At 47.1% G+C, this 18303-nt stretch overlaps 1 protein-coding gene and 1 non-coding gene across 2 annotated transcripts in view; both read left to right on the plus strand.

Annotated features, from left to right (window-relative positions):
• Positions 1-18303, plus strand: part of ZNRF3 (zinc and ring finger 3) — a 133439-nt gene that overhangs the window by 108834 nt on the left and 6302 nt on the right. Inside the window, exons 3-5 of the mRNA XM_090292115.1 lie at positions 15907-15981; positions 16408-16539; positions 17882-17992. Coding sequence (XP_090148241.1) covers positions 15907-15981; positions 16408-16539; positions 17882-17992 — 318 coding nt within the window. The remainder of the gene's footprint in view (positions 1-15906; positions 15982-16407; positions 16540-17881; positions 17993-18303) is intronic.
• LOC149996986 (U1 spliceosomal RNA) lies at positions 8643-8810 on the plus strand. The gene has a single exon (XR_016507317.1). It is a non-coding gene; the product is annotated as a U1 spliceosomal RNA (small nuclear RNA).

Raw genomic sequence — 18303 nt, forward strand, 5'->3', positions numbered from 1 at the left:
CTAACCTGTGGGCATGTTAACTGCTTCCGAAAGAAAGGTTAGTCAATAAATAATAGTCAGTGTTTATATGATAGCCCTGTGAGTGGACTAATAATACGTAATCATCATGCAACCAAGCATTGCCTGTTCCAGACCTCTCCCTTCTGGGACTTGGTGTGTGTCCGAAGGGTCTGCAGCCTCAGCCAGCACCTTGTGCGCCCAGCTCCTGGCCAGCCTTCCTTTCCTCTTTATCCAGGCAGCTTGGTCTCCATGAGGCCCTTCCTGACCACGCCAGCCCATAACACACTCAGCCCTTCCAAGCTCATCTATTCCAGACCTGTTATAAGCATCTTTCAAGGCGGTCTCACACAGTTGAGCTCTTGATCCATTTGTGTTCCTTGCTGGTCTAACTCTATTTTTCTAAATCAACTGAGTGTGGGTCAGCTGGTTGGAACATCGTCCCACCTGAAAGGTCACAGTTTCGATTTCTGGTCAGGGCATATGCCTAGGTTGCCAGTTTGGTCCCTGGTAGCAGCGATATGAAAGGCAACCGATGGATATTTCTTGTACATCGATGTTTCTCTCTCTCTCTCTCTCTCTCTCTCTCTCTCTCTCTCTCTCTCTCTCTCTCTCTCTCTCTCTCTGTCTCTCTCTCTCTGCCTTCCTCTTTCTGGAATCAGTAAATATATGTAAGTCAGTAGGTTGCTCACCCTGCACAGGTGAGACCTCATCCTTCCCCCCAACTCCTTTGCATCCCAGATGGAGGGGCATGGATGGGATTGTGATCCTGGGAGCGGGAAGTACTATTGTTACAGCGCTGACCCCTGGTAGAGATGCCCAAGAGCTTCTTGTTCTCCAGCTCATGTCTGTTCTTGCCTGAAGAAGGCCAGCCTGGTGCCTATTCAGCACTTTTTCCTTCCCCTTCCATCATCACCATCATTGTCATGACTATTTATTGAGTACCAGGACTGGACTGCATTTGGGAAAAATGAGAGTATAGTTTCAATGTACTGGCCTGTACAAACGGGATTTCGAGCTTATTTTTTGACTTAGACACTAAAAGGCGACCTTTCTGTGTTTAACTCGTGTTATGCTTAACAGCCTACCCCATGATCTCAGCTGCTACTGCCAGTATCCCCTCTCCACAACCCAGTCCCTGTCACTAGAATTGCTCCTAATGGCAAAGCTGCCATGACTTATGCAGAGAAGTGGCTATTTGTTGAGCAATTGGCATGCAAGCTATGTAACATAGTTAACTCAGCTCAGAGTGTCTTTGAAAGCACGTGTTTTGTGAAGAAAATGGGACTTAAACTTGAAAGTGGTAGATTCTCATCTTTCGGAATTTTTATCATTCTGTTATCACAGAAGACTTCTGGAACTTGCATTCTATTGCTCTGTCCTGCCCTTGTTCAAGGTCCTGGAACCCCTGTGGAGTCCAAACATCGCTGAAGCCAAAGACTCAGCCCAGGAAGCCTCTGCTGTGAACCCCAAAGCTTTGCCCCATATGGTAGACAGTAGCTCTGGTGCCCACATCCTCTCCCCTCCGCATTTGTGCCCGGCAGCAATTGCTACCTGCTGGGTTCCTGATGCCATGCTAGGGGCTGACCCCAAGATTCCCCAGATCGGGAGGGGCCCAGGTCTCTGCTGTAGGGGGTGTCATTCCCACAGCCAGACATCACAAGAAGCTCAACTGTTCACTGCCTTGAAGTGTATTTTTCCTTTTAACACCTGCTTTCCTTCAGTCTGAGTTAGAATAGCGTAAGTGGTCTGTAGAAACCAAGTACTGTAACTGCAAAAGGAATCTGTCAATTCTGGGATGGGAGGTACAAGAGATCGAGGAGTTGGGATTAGGGAGCACACTCCCCCCCACCCTTTCTCCTCTAACGTCCTTAGGGTCTTGGTCTTGTTGTTACCCATCATGGCTCAGAGAGCTTTCAAGCCTACAGAGCCAGATCCACCTCCATCCCAGCGCCCCTCAGTCTCCAGGGAGGCGTCTGCCCCTGCATTTTTGCAAAGCACCCCTGGATGTTCCCATACGCCACTGGGGTGACAGCCACGGACCACCTTCCTCCTGTTTTGTGCCGTGGCATCATTTCTTGTCCTAAACTTGATTGTATATGATGTGCAGCACAGTCACATCAACTTCCAGAACCCTTCAGAAGGCAGAGTGACTGTGACTCTTGAGTTTCTGCCACTCTGTGGGAACTGGGCCTGCCGGAGGGACCAGACAGGGTGCCTCAGCTCTTCTTCCTGGAGAAGAGAAGAGTCCTGCGCTCAGACAGGCAAGGGAAGGGCCTGGTGCCCAAAGGAGATGCAGTGTATGTACCATGCCTGAAAGAGGGAGACTGTGCCTTAATGCTTACCACATGCCAGGCATCTTCTCCTCTGGTCTCCCAACGACTGTGAGAACACCTCCTGTTAGTATTGTCCCATTGTACAGGTGAACAAATGGAAGGTCATCACATCTGCTCGGTCACGAGATCTAGTAAGGTGAGCAGGACTTCAGCCCCAGCAATGTCGCCCATGGCAGTCAATGCTAAAAAGAACCCGGGCTGGCCCCCCTCTTCACAGGTCACCTTCAGGCTGTTTTCTTCCTCCAGGTCACCTTGGTTAGGGGTGTCATCAAACTGCACCCAGGTAAGGATAGCAGGTGAAGGGGGCCTTGCAGCGCTCCAAGAGAGATTGATTTGGTTCTGTTGCTGTTAACAGCGATTTTGGTGTGAAGAGATTTGTATTTGACTAATACAAAGTCACAGATTCAAGGAGTTAATAGAATATACAAGGGACCATTTTGAAACAATCTAGATTGATCATTGGAAGTCTCGAGGGAAAGTTGTACTGTTTGTGAGCTTGTGTTGGCTAAATGGCAATGGGAAAAACTCCTTTGAATGAAATAGTCTCTAACGAAAGACCTGAGCTTTCAAGCAGCTAATCCTGGACAAAAGTAACACTTCCCACCTTGACAACCTCCTTTATGTTCACTCTATGAACTGCATGACATTTATAAAGGGAGTTTGAAAGATGACAGAGGCCAGGTGGGTTAGGATAGAACGATCTTGGATTTCCTTGTGGGATTGGGAGGTGCAGCACTTGCATAAATTATTAATGGAATACTTGGAGTTTCAGCATTCATGTTTATTTATGTGCACACATCTCCATCATGCTTTATTTTGGAAACCCCGAGGAGAACATGATTTTCCTCTAGCCTGGGATTATGGAGGGAGACTGAGGTCAAATGTCACCTCTCTGCTTCGTGGCTGGGTGACGTAACCTCTGAGTATCCAGCTGTTAAATGGGGATCAACACCGCCTTGCCTGCAGAGCTGCTCTGTGGGCTCAGTACCATTTGAAAGCACTTACTGCCTTGCCTGGTACATAATAGGTACTTTCCTTACTTTGCCCTGTTGGAGTCTGATGTTTTGGGCCAGTGCTTCCCCCGAGACCGAGTAAGAGAGGCCCTGCTGTCAGGCCCTGCTTCTAAAACTTCTGGCCCACCTGGTGAAGAGTTTAAGGGGAAGCCCCCTTTTAAACCATTCCCAGGATCCCCTAATCCCCCCAAGAAGACTGTGTGCTGGCTTCCAGGACCTTGCAGACCACTTCTCCAGGACATCCTTCTGGGGGCAGACTGCCCTGGGAGCACACCCCTCTTCCCAGGGAGGGTGGACAGACCCTGGCCTCAAGGCTGAGATGTCCACTCATGTGTTAGGCCCCCTGGAAATGAGGGGAGTCAGCTTTCTCCACACTGACATGTTCTATCGAGGAACTCCAAGGAGTTAAGAGAAATCCCAGTCGGAACCTGACCCTTCAGGTCTTCATGAGGGTATATATGTCAAGAAAAAGGGGCAGGATATATTTTATTTAATGGTTTGTTAGCTCTTGTCCCAAGCTCTACAAATGTTAGGAGCAAGCCTGCTTTGGACATGCACAAATGTTTTCAGCCAGGTTCCCTTCCTCTTTAATAAAAATTAGAAAATCATGTAATCAGAATAATCCTTTTTCTTTTCTTTCCTTTTTTTTTTTTTTTTTTTTTTTTTTTTTCAGTTTACCACCTGATTCAGGAATTCTCTAACATTTACCTTTGCCTCACTGTAAGTGTTGCCAGGATACTGATTAGAGAGCTTCTGGGCCTCCCATAGTCCCACTGCATCAGGAGAGGATCCCAGAACGTGCATTTGACAGTCATCCCAGAGGCTGCATGTAGTTTGGGGCCCAGTAGTTCTCAGTCCTACCTAAATTTTAAAACTAACAGTGAAACTTTTGGAAAAATATTGCTGCCGAGGTTCCATTCCACATAAATGAAATCATCATCTCTAGGGGCAGGGCTCGGGCATGGGTAATTTTTAAATCTCCCCAGTTGCCTGTTTGGTGGCCCAAGGTTGAGAACCAAGTCTGCCCTGCTTGATGGCTCCAGCAGGGAGGAGCTCAGCCCTCAGCCCTCAAAGAGAGCCTGTCCTCCACCTTGGCAAAAGGGAGGCGGCTAGAGTCTTCAGACTTTGCAGGCAGGTTCCTTGTGAAGCCTGATTCCGCCACCTAATTAACACTTGTTTATAATAAAACAAATGTTAGCTGCCCTATGCAAAGAAGAGGGTGGTCCTTTTTGAAGTTTCTAGTTGTTGACTTTATATGATTTGGCCTGAAGTGGGACTTCTAGAGACTCAACTCAAGATAGCAGCATACAAGTTATTCCAGAAGTTTTTCTTCCAGGTAGACGTCTCATGAAAACAGCCCAACTGCAGCCTTTTTTCATAGCATCCCTGCACCTAGCAGTGGCAGTGGAAAGGAGGGTGTGGACAGGCTTCCTGGGTTTTGGTGCTCCTTGTCAGGTGTTAAAACAAAAAGGATCATTGTGTTTTCTGGAACTGGTCTACATGTCTATGTTTAAGATTAAGATCTAGGGAAATGCATTTCCTTTTGACACCCAGTATTTTCTGATTGTGAAAGGGTACCAACCTGTGTAATGGCGCCGTGACATGGCTGCGGAGTGAAGCCGCTTCTGTCAGTTCCTTTAATTAGGAGAAATTAAGTGGGGCTGCTACATATTTTGAGAATAAATAATACTATTTAAACCTAGGCACCCTTAACCACTAACTTAACCGCTGAATTCTCGCTGGTACATGTCTCCGAAATAGATCAGCATAATCTTAACTAGGACTTAACATGCATCATCTTCATTCCGGAGCTCAGAACCAGCAGCCGAGGGGAGCCTTTGGAGGCTTAATGACTTTAATTATGGCGAGAAATACCTTACCCTGGTGGGAGGGGTGCGGCCAGCCCGGTAGGGTCAAAGAAGGCCCGATGGGAGTCCGCCCCCAAAGACCGCCCCACTGGGTGGGGAAGGGACTGGGGGGCGTGGGGAAGCAAGGGGGCAGGACCTTGGGAGAGGGTGTGGAGAAGCCTGGCCAGAGGGATGGAAGGGGAGGAGGGATGGGGGGGGCACAGGCCTCGGAGTTCTGTGCTGTGTTTGTGGCTTCGGGGCTTTGATCTCCTGCCAGGGAAACCTGGAAGGTCAAGCCGGGCTGCAGCCAAGCCCTGGAGCCAGGAGTCGGTGGAGCGGGCAGGGCTGCACCACCCACCGTCCCCCTGCACCCCCGAAAGTGAAACTGCCTAGCTACCCAGCAAACCCCCTACCCGCACCCTCCACACACACACCCCGCACCCCCCCCCTTCCTCTTCGATCTCCTTCAGGCTGTGGATTAGAGGCTCCAAGTCATGAAAGGAAGCAAACGCCCTACAAGTTTGGTTTGGTAAAATCATATATGTTATATAGTCTATAAAACAGAAACCAGGTTATTCTTTTCAGTTGTGTGTACTCCCTCGCTTCCTGCCTCCTCCTACAAATTCCCCCAGAGTGGCCGGTGGTTCTCCTGGTGGTTTGTGTGTGTTAAGGTCCTTCACCTCCCACTTTCTTCTAACACCCTCCCCCTTCTGGGCACCAGGATTTTCTCACCGGTTCCCCATGTGCTATGGTGTGTGACCTCATTTCCTATGGAATGAAAGGTTTCTGTAGGAAAACAGGGCCTAGGTGAGATGAGCCTTACAAGCCCCTGTGCCTGGCAAGTGTGTCCCCTGATGTGCAGTGAGTCATGCTTCAGGGAACAGCAGCTGACCAGAATGATCAAGAGCCTGGTGCCTGGGTGGTCACTACTAAGTGAAGAACATGGGAGAAGAGGGAGAGGAAAAAGTGAAAAGGAAGGATTTGAAATCCACTGAGTGGCCTCCAGAGGGAGGGACATGAAGGGCCCCAGTGAGCTCCTGCTGTTTGGACTTGGGTAGGACCAGCCAAGAGAGACTTAAGGGCGTCAGGTGTGGCCAGTGTCTGGAACTGCTGCTTGGTCTCCATCGGGGTTCACAGTCTCTTGCTCCAACCCCCCCACCCCCCCGCCACCCCCACCACCACAGGAGCAGGCCCTGCAGCAGTGGCGGTGGCAGCGTGAGCAGTGCTTGGTACTGGCACCCTGTGCTCCTGGCTGTGACGTGTGCAAGGCCCAGGTTTTAGGTGCATGTGCCTCTCAAGCCTGTGCTTTGGTCTCTTATTGCCCCAAACCATTGTGTTTAGGAGTTTGGGATCTGCTGCCAGTTTACTCAGAAAGCCCAGCTCAGATCATCTCATCAGGTGGGGAAGGCAGGACAGTATCTACGAACTTGCCCAGGATGGGCCCATTTGGTACAGGTCATCTTTCTCCACAGGTTTCGGGCTTGACTCCGTCAGTCCTTTAGGTCCCCTAAGTGATAATGGAAGGGAACTAAAAATCCTCATTGTGCCAGTGGATGTGCCCAGGGTGGTCATTTGGCCAGCTTCCCTTTGGTGAGCGTCCTAAAGGGGGCTTGCATTCCTCCTGAGAGTGGAAGGAACAAACACTGCAAGTGCATGGACTTGTGTTCTAAGAGTTTTGACATCAAAGATGCACTCACACAGAGACCTGGGGCCTGATAAAGATCCACAACCAGGCAGAGCCACTTAATAGTGGCTGGGGCCTAAGTTGACCAGAGACAGTATTATCTGCATTAGAACCAATCACCAATCAAAGGCCCGTCAGCAAACACTATAGCAGAAGACCTGCGATGCTTAATAAGAAAGCAAATCCTGGAAATCTAAAGTACAGTCTTGAGCTACGAGAAGGTCTGATAGAAAATGGACTTTCTGAGATCAGGTGGCCAAGAGTAATAGTCTGTTTAGAATCCAGGGCCCAGGGTGTTTGATGCTAATCCCAATGGCAAGAGCCGATCCTTTTTAGTTTAATCAACAAACATTTCTTGACCATTTACCCTGTGCCAGGCCCTTTGCTGGATTCTGGGGATTCGGCAGGAAAGAAGTCTGACACATTGGTTGCCCTCTAGTGAGGGAGGCCCTTTAAGTAAACAATTACAGTGTAATGTCATAAGAGCTGCAATGGTGGGACACAGGGTCAGGCCACAGGCACTAACATTGTGGAGGGAATAAAACCTGAGCCAAATGAGAGAAGAGGTAGCCTGCGTTGGTGGGGGTGAGGTAGTGTATTCCTCATTGGAAACGATACAGGCGGTCAGAGAATCACAGAAGCTCAGCCTGGTTAGACTTGGGGCTGGAGTGCAGAGTTTGTGGTAAGCGGTGGGGAAGGCACATCTTATTCTAAGAGTAGTGCAGAGTCATTCAAGGAGAGTGGGTCAGGCCAGATTAGTGACTTAGAAAGGTCCCTCTGTGGCTGCAGGGAGACCGTACTGGAAGGCAGGCGGGATGGGCTGGGGAACCCCAAGGGAGGATGTTGTGATCATGTGAACAGTTTGGTGTCCTAGACAGGGTGGCAGCAGTGGGGGTGGGGGAAAATGGATGCATTTGGAAGATGGAATCAGCAAAACATGGAAAGCAGTTGGGTATAGGGGGTGAGGGCGAAGGGCTTTGGTTTGGCTTAGCCTCTACCCCAGGAAGTAGGGGGAGGGACACTTTCCTGAGGAGGGAGCCCACGTTGTAGGAAGGTAAGGACTGGGTGAAGGGTGGGCTCATTGCAAAACCCCATGCATCCATATCAGCCTGAGCAAGAAATGACCCACAGATGTCTGGTGGGACGGTGTGTTGTGCTCTGGGAATAGCCACAGAAAGAACTTGGGGACCCAAACTGAAGCAAAATGCTGATCCCAAGTAATGGAAACCAAGCCCTGGGACTCTGGTGCCATTTTGGATTCTCCACAATCATGGTTTCTGCGACCTTGGGTTACGCTGTTATAGTTGCGCATCACAGGAGAGCCGCAAGTGAACTCTCAGGTGGATAAGAAGGAAGAGCCCTCTCAGCGCACTCGTCCTGCTCGTTGCTGAGCAAGAGCTCTCCCTGCAGGACAGCAGCAATTGTGTTATGACAGCCACTTCTAGAAGGTCCTGGCTTGTGTCTTGCTTGGGGTGCCCAGCACACAGGGGGCCCTCTTAGATACTTGGCAGATTGAACTGTATAATTGAATGTTTTCATACCAATAACCATCTCATTCAAATTGCAATGTGTATGTTCTATACACATTGTTGTTTTCCAGATCAAAATGTAGATCTGTGTCATATCTTTCAGCCTTCTACCTTTGAGTTAGAAATAAGAGTGATTGGGGGACGATTCCCCTCTTATGTTAGTGTTCCATACACCACGGAGCATTGGGTCCCAAAACATCTCCCACGAGAGTATCTGTAAAAACACGTCTGTGTCCATACTTACCTGGCAGGGGAGATGCCACGATCACGAGGCTGGTTTTCCCAGGGTGAGACTCACCCATTGCCCTCTGGGTGTGTTTGCTGACCCCTGCGATTTCCCCAAACGTGGGAAACTCGGCTGCATCATTTGTGATAGTGGGTGACTGTGTTCACGCTCTCCCCTGAAAAAAAATCTGTGTCCAACAAAAAATTGGGGATGCCGGGTTGAAAGAGCCTCTAGCATACTAATGTGCTCTGTAAATGTCAGGGGTAGCAACTCGAGAATATTCAGCATTTCTCAAAGGACAGTGGCCAAGAAAATGTCATTCCCTGATCGTACCTTGGGGAATTCTGCTACAGAGACATGGGCTAAGGGATCCCATGGTTGAAGATCCTACTCATTTGCCCATGGAGCTAACCTCTCACACTATTCTGGATGACTCCCTGGCCTCTCCAGAGGTCTGCCCCGCTGCTGCTCACTGCTGTGTGTATCCCCAGGGCCTATACGCATAGTAACTGGTTAATTACTACTGTTAAACAAATTCATAAATGGCACTACAAATCGAATTAAGCTCTGTTCCCACCTACTATGTTAATAGGTTGAGTATGGACAATTCCGGGGCAGTCTGCTTTGTAGGCTTTATGAGGCACACAGATCCATCAGTAAGAGCTACCTCCTGGCTCAATTAGACCCTCAGGGCGGGTTCACCTAGCACCAGGGTGAGGCATTCACAGCAAGATGTCTGTGCCCTTTGACTCAGCAGGACCCCTTGTGGCTATTTATTTTAAAGATGAATGCCATCAGAATGTCGTCGTCGTCGGCAGCCGTCCGTCTCGAGAGACGATGGTGTAGCTTCTTAAGAGTCTATCTGCACTGCCGAGAATGGCTGTGCAGTCCGACTCGGGAGTGACACGGTATCTGTCTCCTCCCGTGTTAAATCGACATCTTGCGATGTCGCTGGAGTGTCCTCTCCAGTGAAGCTGAAGCTACAGAGCCTGGGCAGGGTGATATGGAGGGTCTGCTGTTGCCCATGCAGCAGACCCCCGCTCTCTTCGCAGCTGAAGGATCCAAGGGAAAGACGGAGTCAATACAGCTTGGCTTCAGGTGCGCCGCAGGAGTTGCCGGTGTTGACTACAACGTCAAACCGCCTTAGGGACTCCGGCTCCGGATTTTCTGTCGGGGTTTACTCCCTTAGCCTTTCCCCTGAAGAGGTATGCCGCAAGGCAGCGGAGGTTTTTTGGAATCAGAGTTTTCCTTCTCTGATGTGCCCTGACTGGAAGATTGAACCAGCGACACTTAGCTCGCAGGCCGACGCTCAATCCACTGAGCCAAACCAGCCAGGGCTCATCAGAATGTAAGTATGACAATATAAATATAACATTGTTGTTTATAATAGAGAAAAATTAGAAATCCTCCAATCCCTGTCAGGGGACAGTCTTAAACTCTGGTACAACCATATAATGGGATAACGTGTAGCTGGTAAGACCAATAACATTTTTCTACATCAACGTATATAATATTGTTGAGTAAATTGTTGTGTTAAGGTGGAGAATAGCATAGTATAGAACAGTATATACATTCAATTTATTTTTAAGTATTATTTTGACCTATGAGTATATACATACATGTGGGGGGGGGGTTATTCCTGCTAATGTATAGGTTTTTTTTTAAAAAATGGAAGGATATAAACCACACTGTTACATTATAAAACTGGGATATGGGTGAGTTATTTTTTGTTTTTAATTTCAGAATCACAAGAAGTCCTCACTTAACGTCATCCATAGGGTCTTGGAAACTGCAACTTAAAGCAAAACGTAACAAAATCAATTGGACCATAGGCTAATTTATATAAACAAGTTAAGCTCCTATGACATAGTTCTGGTCACAAAACACCACCCAACTTCTAAATAAAGACCCAAAGCACTTCTAATATTAAACATTGAAATAAATGTCATTTATACATACATTTAAGAAAGATGAATATAAAAAAAGAAAGAAAGATGAATAAAAACAAGAAGAGAATTATTTTCCAACCCACTTATTCCAGTTCAGGATTGCAGGTGGCCAGAGCCTGCTCAGGGTGTGCAAGGTGGGAACCCACCCTGGACAGGACACCTTGCTTTGCAGGACACACTCACACATACTCAGGCAGATGGGGACATTGTAGGCACACCAGTTTATTTCCCATGCACGTTTTTGGGATGTAGTAGGAAACTGGAATCCCCAGAGAAAACTTCCGCAGAATAGGGAGAACACGTAGACTCTGCATAGACAGCGGCCCCAGCCAAAAATAAAAAATGTTCTTCTCATCAACGCTAGAACAAAACAGTTTTATTCAAGAACCTTCTGTATTAAAATTTTCACATCGAGTGCATACTACTTTTGTAAGCAGCAAAAACACTAAAGATGGGCATATTTGGGGAGAAAATTGCATCACAGAAAGTGGTAAGCAGCAGAAGAGATCGTTAGACTTATTAGAGCTCAGAAAGGGTAAGAGCTGTTTTAAGTAAAGAGAAGCGCCTGTCAGTCTTTTGGGAGGGGGGGTCACACATGAACTTGACCTTGAAGAATCAGTAAGATAGGTATGATCACCTCATAGTTCACTCTGGAGTGTCTTTCTGCATGTGAAGTATCATGCAGTTACCAACAAGCTGACTTCCTTCTCCTAGCCAGCTTACCAACAGGTCAGTTTACCCAGAAGTTAAATCTCTTGTAGTGTCTATACCATCATATCCTGTCATTACTGCAAATCATTGATTTGTATGGGTTTATAAGGAGGGGCATTAAAATCCTATGTGGGTTATATTAAGATTCTTAATAATCTTTATAGTCTTTGGCCCTGGACCTCCATCCTAAGGAAATTGGAAATGTAAACCAAGATTTATTTAATCTAGCATTAATTATAATAAAAATCTGGAATAGTCCACATATCAAAAACACATGAGTAAGTAGAGTATATGAAGGGATATATCACAGCCTTAAAAATATTTACAAAGAATACTTAATGACTTGTTGGAAGCTTATGGTAAGTGCAAAAAAAAAAAAAACACTCAAAATGCAAAATTATATTCAATAGAGGCAAAAAAAAAAAAAAAATCTGCTTGGAGCCTCCATATGTCAGAACTTGTTGTAAGAGGTTGAAGACCTCAGCTCTAACACTGCAGCTTCCTTGGTTGTCCCATGGTCAAGAGTTTGGGACAAAGTCATCTTTTGGGTTATTTTCCATTAAGGTTGTATTTTGCCAAAAGTTTTCTTACAATAAAAGATTAGGCACTCAGGACACCACCTCCAGCGCTTGACAGATAAATAAGTCTGTGCCCAGGGCCTCCGGGGAGTAAATATGGGGTGGGCCCAAGCCCAAGCCAAGTCTGAGTATACCCAGGGAATGCCAGATATGTTCCTGATGGGAATTCCTGAACTTAATAGATAACTAACGCAGTCTCTAGACTATGTCTTCCCATCCACAGGTAATAACGGGCATATTCTCATCAGAATGCCCATTCACATCTGGAAATTCAAGAATCATATTGCTAGAAGCACTGCCTTAGGAGAAAACCACATCCACCACATTCAGGGAGCAATAACCCACGAGTATGGTCCCAGGCAGGCTTTCTTTCATTTAGGGTAAACATTTATTGAATAACCATAGGAGTCTTGCATTGCAGTAATTGCCAACCACAGTAGAACCCTATCTTCTAGGGCTTGAAATTGTGTACTTTGCAAACTATAAGTGTGCAGATGTTTGCACTTTTGATACTTGTTTCTATGGCTGTGGGCATTGTCTAGCCTCCCGGCCTGCAGGCCTGGAAAGGTAAATAAAGAAGCTTGGCAACCTTTTATTCCACATTCTACTGCTGGGCTTCTGGTCACCTGCTGGCTGGCGCCTACCTGTCCTGGCCTGATCAAAGCAGCACAGGCGATGAAGGATGTGAAAATATCTGTGTGGGTGGGGTCGAGGGGGAGAGCATGCAGAGGTCAGTAAGGCAAGGCCTTTGGTTGCTTCTGGGAGGACTTGCCGAGGCACTCCCTGTTTTCTGCTGCTCACACCCTTCTCATGCTCGTCTTTCCGTTCCCTTCTGTGCACAGTGCAAGAGGAGCTGCCCTCCCCTACTGTAGCCCAGTGTACCAGTGACCATCCAGCAACATCCACCAGGCTGCCTCTTTCCCATCCTTTCTTTGAAACAGCCTTATCTTGAGAAATTTGGACATTGTAAAGATAGTGATTCTGGTAGTCAAAAGTTGGGTAATCTCCCAGCTATGGTTAAGATTGGTTTTAGAATAGTCTGGCCCAAGCACGACTAGGTAAAATGGTGAACGATCTAAGATACAAAGATTAGTTTAAGGAATATGTGTCATCAATGTAACTGAAAGCGTGTGGCGAGGGGGAAAGTGTGACCAAGTAGTGTTCTGTGTTTTTTAATTTGCTTTGGGGATAGTATAAAAAATGTCTCCTTTTCGCCCTGGCTGGTATGGCTCAGTGGATTGAGCACCGGCCTGCAAACCAAAGGGTCACTGGTTCGACTCCCAGTCAGGGCACATGCCTGTGTTGCGGGCCAGGTCCTCAGTTGGGCGTGCGAGAGGCAACCACACATTGATGTTTCTCTCCCTCTCTCCCTCCTTTTGCCTCTCTCTAAAAATAAATAAATAAAATCTAAAAAAAAAAAGTGTCCTTTTCTAAATTTAGACTATTTGTGACCTATTTTAAATCCTAAGCCAGCTCCTAACAGGCAAGTTCCTAGTAGGATCCTGCTCAAGCCTGGCAGGAAATGCAGCCTTATTTCAATAGCAGCTTACATTAACGGTAATACTTAAAGTTAAGTCAACTGTGAGAATTATCATTTTCTGAAACTAAATATTTGTGCTTGGATCCTGTGCATGAGCCTGGTTGTTTCTGAAGTCAGGCTACAAATGGGAGTTAAGCACCTGCTCTCTTCACTGTAGAAACCAGGAGACTGACCAACCCTGTAGATTTTGTTTAAAATGTCTTTTTAAGAGTGCCTGTCCTGAATGGGTCACGCCTCACCTCCAGAACCCGGAAGCCTCCACGTTCTTGTGGAGCAGGGAGAGCTGGAAACGTGAGGAGGCCACGTGGCTGAAGGCATCACATTCCCCTGGTCTCGAAGGCTTTCATCCCACGGCCATTAGACTTCCCAGGTGCGCCGGCATCAAAGCAGGAGTGCTGGGTGCTTACAATCAAGATGCTTCTGAAGGCACATTCCCCTCAGGTGCCGTTTGATGTGCTTGATCGTGGAATGAGGGCCAATTTAAGGAATGAGAGGTCCTGTTTATTACCTCATTTTCCGTGCTGTTCCTTGCGGCACTTCTCCATCTTAGAAGAGAGTGAAACTGAGCAGAAGATACAGCACCTACTTTACTGCTGACTCCGGGGTTCATGAGCTATGAGCCTCAGGCAAAGGAGTCTGCCCCTGAAGAGCTTTACTGAGGAAAAGTGATGCCACTGTGCAGCACGCAGCTCGTCCTCTCCTGCTGGAGTCAGGGGATAGGGGACCTCCAGATCTTCCCCCGTGGCTCTGGATAGACAGCTGAGTCTCCAAGACTGGAATTGGAAGGGGCCTTGGTCTTAATGACATAGGCTCTGTCCTTTTACAGGTGGGGAAACTGAGGCTGAAAACAATTCGGTGACTGCCCCACTGTTGGCAGCTTTTCAGTGGCAGAGCCAGGAATAGCTCCTTAAGGGTCACTCCTGACTGCGGCGTGGTGTTGATGAAATGGGGAGGGACAGACAAGTGGCAGAAGAGATTTTAAACACATTGATTCTCAAATCAACAAGAGTCCCCAAAAGATAGGACAGCTTCTGCAGCACAGCACCCAGGGTGTCCAAGCTTATTAAGTTGCAGAAGACTGCCGTATCCCTGAGGACTTCACTGACCTGCCTGTTTGGTACAAGGCACAGGGAATGGGCTTGTTGTAAAAATAGTGGGATAAGACTGCCCTCCAGTGGGCTGGTGGAGCCATCGGTCTAGCAACATTCTCATCCACTTAGGTTCAGTGTTGCCTGCTAATACTACTACATCCATGTAAAGTGGTTTTTTTTTTTTTTTAATTGGTTTTAGAGAGGGGGATGGAGGGAAAGAGAGAGAAATATTGATTTGTCGTTTCACTTATTTATGCATTCATTAGTTGATTCTTGTAGGTGCGCTGAGACCGATGCTCTAAAGCTACCCAGCCAGGGCCTAGAATGATTATTCTATGGAAAGAATTAAAATTATATACTTTCTCAAGCACCCTGGCCATAGAGACTTATCTTGACCTCTGAGCACTGGCCATCATTTGCCCATCTTATAGGAGGTTTTGGTCCACCTCTCCACCCCCCATGATAGAGGTTGTCTTACTTCCCTAAAAAGATTTGGGTTCCTAAAAGTAAGGGTTATGTCTTATGTCTTTTTCTCCTATAACTTCTACCCCATCGTCCACTTAGCTGGACATAAAATTAGAAGGTTTATTGGGATGGAAAGGAATCCCTCCCCGCCCCCCAAAAAAGAATCTCACCACTTCTTATTTGTTTCTAAAACATTCTAATCTCATCTCTCTGATCAATAGCTCCCAAGTGGTTGAATCATCAGAATCCTTCAGAAAACTTTCAGAACTCAGTTTCCTGGGCCTTACTCCAGCCCTGCTGAATCAGTCTCTGTGGTTTGAGCCAGAAAGTCTGCTTTACAAACTTCCCAAGTGGGTTTTGATGCGCAGCCAGGTTTGGCAGCCGACTGCTCTCAATCCCCATTTACAATGATTTCTCGTAGCTTTTCCCTCTGACAGCTTCTCCAATGGTCTTCAGCCTGTTATTAAAATTGACCATTTTGAGATATCTTCAGGACTATGCAGTATGCTATTCTAACTGCAGTGCCGGGTGACATGGGAAGAGAGAAGGACCAAAGATATTTGCTTTGGTTGCCAGTGGCTCTGCGTTCATAGTAGAAAATACTGAAATGTGTACCTTTATGCTGACTGGGCAGGTTGTTAGTTTGTAGTTTATTTTTAATGTTTAGGTTGTACAGGGAGACAAAGGTTACTTGAGTACCCAGTTATTTATCTTCGCCTATTCTAACTCACCTGGTTCTTAGGAGAACCCTAAGGCAGGTGGCATTGCCCCTTTTTATACAGGTGGGAAAGTCGAGGCTTAAGAAAATTAGTAACTTGCCCAAAGCCTCATAAGTTGGTAACTGTCAGATTCTACATTCAAATATAGGTCTGATTTCTAAGGCCAGCTTTGGAAAGGTAAGAGGTCCAGAGTGCCAATGTGCTCTTTATTATTCTGCCAGGCCAAGCGAGCCGTGCAGCGGGGAGCCACTGCAGTCATCTTCGATGTGTCTGAAAACCCAGAAGCTATCGACCAGGTAACCTCCTCGGGCCACGTCAACACTGCGCTCTCCTGCAGCAAGCACTGCCTTTAGTTCACTTGGCTTGTCCCAGTCCTGTTACCCTCACCTCAGGGCCTTTGCACTTGTCTGCTGACATTAGATATCCATGTTTGGACATCATAGTCCAAGGCTAGACTATAGAGAGGGGTTAAGGGCCAGAAATGTTGGGGCTTGGGGGACATTTCCAGAGACCCTTCTGGGCCTTCATTCTGTCCCATCCACCCTAAAACAAGCAAGATCATTCTCATCCTTTTCATTCTGGGAGCTCCGAGTCTGTAATGCTTGAGGAGTTTGATGATTTCCAAACAGGTATTTAGTATTATTTTCCTCTGGCCTTTCTTCTTCTTCCCTATTTCTTAAACTAAGCACATCTTCTAACCAAGAGCATCTCTTCTTCCTTAGCTAAACCAGGGCTCAGAAGATCCGCTCAAGAGACCGGTGGTGTATGTGAAGGGTGCAGATGCCATCAAGCTGATGAACATTGTCAACAAGCAGAAAGTGGCCCGAGCAAGGATCCAGCATCGCCCACCTCGAGTGAGCCTCCACTGTGGCCGGCAATGCCCCACACCTTCTTGGCTGCTACCTGAGCCTTTGTTCCCTTTGGGCTTTGGGCTTTTGTTCCTGTCTTCTTTCTGATAAAATGCTGATGCACCCCAGGTTCCTATAGGTTCCGGTCAGATAAATATCTGGAGGCCAGGAAGAGACTTCCCTTTAGCAGGAATTTGAAAAGTCCTACCAGAAAGATGATTTGTGCCAAGTTCTGTCTGGTCTCTTCCACCCAGTGTTCTTTTTTGGGAACCTCTTCTTTTCTGTCCCATCTCCCTCTGAAAGGCTACCTGTAACTGAGGAGGATTGAAAGGAGGCAATACCCAGCACTGGGCTTCTCATGTCTCCTTCCATGAGACCTGGACTAGGGGAAAAAGCCAGTACTTCTTTCCTCTCAAAGGGTCGATTGCATTATTCAAAATCCCTAATTGATATTTGATTCTCGAAAAGTTAAACTTTCAACTGCGATTGAAGTTCATGACTTCTGGGCAGTTAATGAGTAGTGTTTAAGGCTTCTCTTAAGTGAATTGAAGGGCCACTGCTGAACAATAACTCTTGTCTGGCACCTTCTGCCCAAAGCTCAAGCTAAAGATTCTAGGAACCTTGGACAGGTGCCCCATATATGGTTTATTTTCTCCTCACAAATACTGGGATATTCACATTTAGGATGATTCTTTTGCTTGCACATAATATTTGCATGTCTGCAGTAGTCAATTAGCAAAACTCTCTTCCTATTGGCTGGAGGCATGACCTAGATGAGGTGACTTCCAGGTCTTAGGAGGCAGAGAGCCATGAAGAAAAGGTAAGAAGTAAAACTAGAGGGAGAACTGACATGCTGGCTTATTTTTAAAGGAAAGAGCACTTTGGTAAATATGACTCACGATAGTGGAAGCTGATATTTGTGGAAGCAGCATACAATTTTCTGAGTTGTTATAAAACCATTAATTATATGGTTAGTAATCACTGTTCCCTCAAAACATGACACTCATTCCTTTGTCCCAAAAATGTGATATTTGTGTTTATTTGGAAGGGCCTCTCCTACCGGTTATAGCGAACTTTGCAGTATTCCACGGGAGCTAGGCTTTCTGAGCTGAGTTTTGTTGGCTGTTAGGAGGCCTGGCTGAGACTGCTGCAGCTTCTCCCTGGTGCTACCTTGGGCCTGAATAGAGCACCGTGTGCATGTTAGCAGAACCCCAGGTGTTCCCTGCACATGAGGGGGAGTGCACCCCAGCTGCCCCATCCTTACCCAGAGACCTCAACCAACACAGCCCGTGCGCCGATCCCTAGACTCAAGTGAGCTGTGACTCATCATGTCTGTGTTCTGTTCCAGCAACCCACGGAATACTTCGACATGGGGATTTTCCTGGCTTTCTTTGTCGTGGTCTCCTTGGTCTGCCTCATCCTCCTTGTCAAAATCAAGCTGAAACAGCGACGCAGTCAGGTAACACCTCAGAGTAGCCCGTGAACATTGATGCCAGCGGCCTTGCTGTTGGTGAAAATCAGGGCTGTTACCAGCGACCTAGAAACAGCAAAGATCGAGGAAAACTAGAGCAAAGCTTATAGCACTGTGTCTTCTCTGTTCTAAAAGGTCTAGTCCTCCAAAGGCTGAACATTGGGGGTGTTGTCAGCCTGCTGTTTTTCCAAAGAAATGCTTAAATGTTAATATGGAGCCCTGGAGCCTTGATCTGGGGACCAGCAGCATCAGTAATTCCCCCTGGGGGAGCTTGGTAGAAATGCAGAATCTCAGGTCTC

The sequence above is a fragment of the Furipterus horrens genome, unplaced genomic scaffold (assembly GCF_987537825.1).
Source record: "Furipterus horrens unplaced genomic scaffold, mFurHor1.1.pri manual_scaffold_11, whole genome shotgun sequence".
Classification (NCBI taxonomy): domain Eukaryota; kingdom Metazoa; phylum Chordata; class Mammalia; order Chiroptera; family Furipteridae; genus Furipterus; species Furipterus horrens.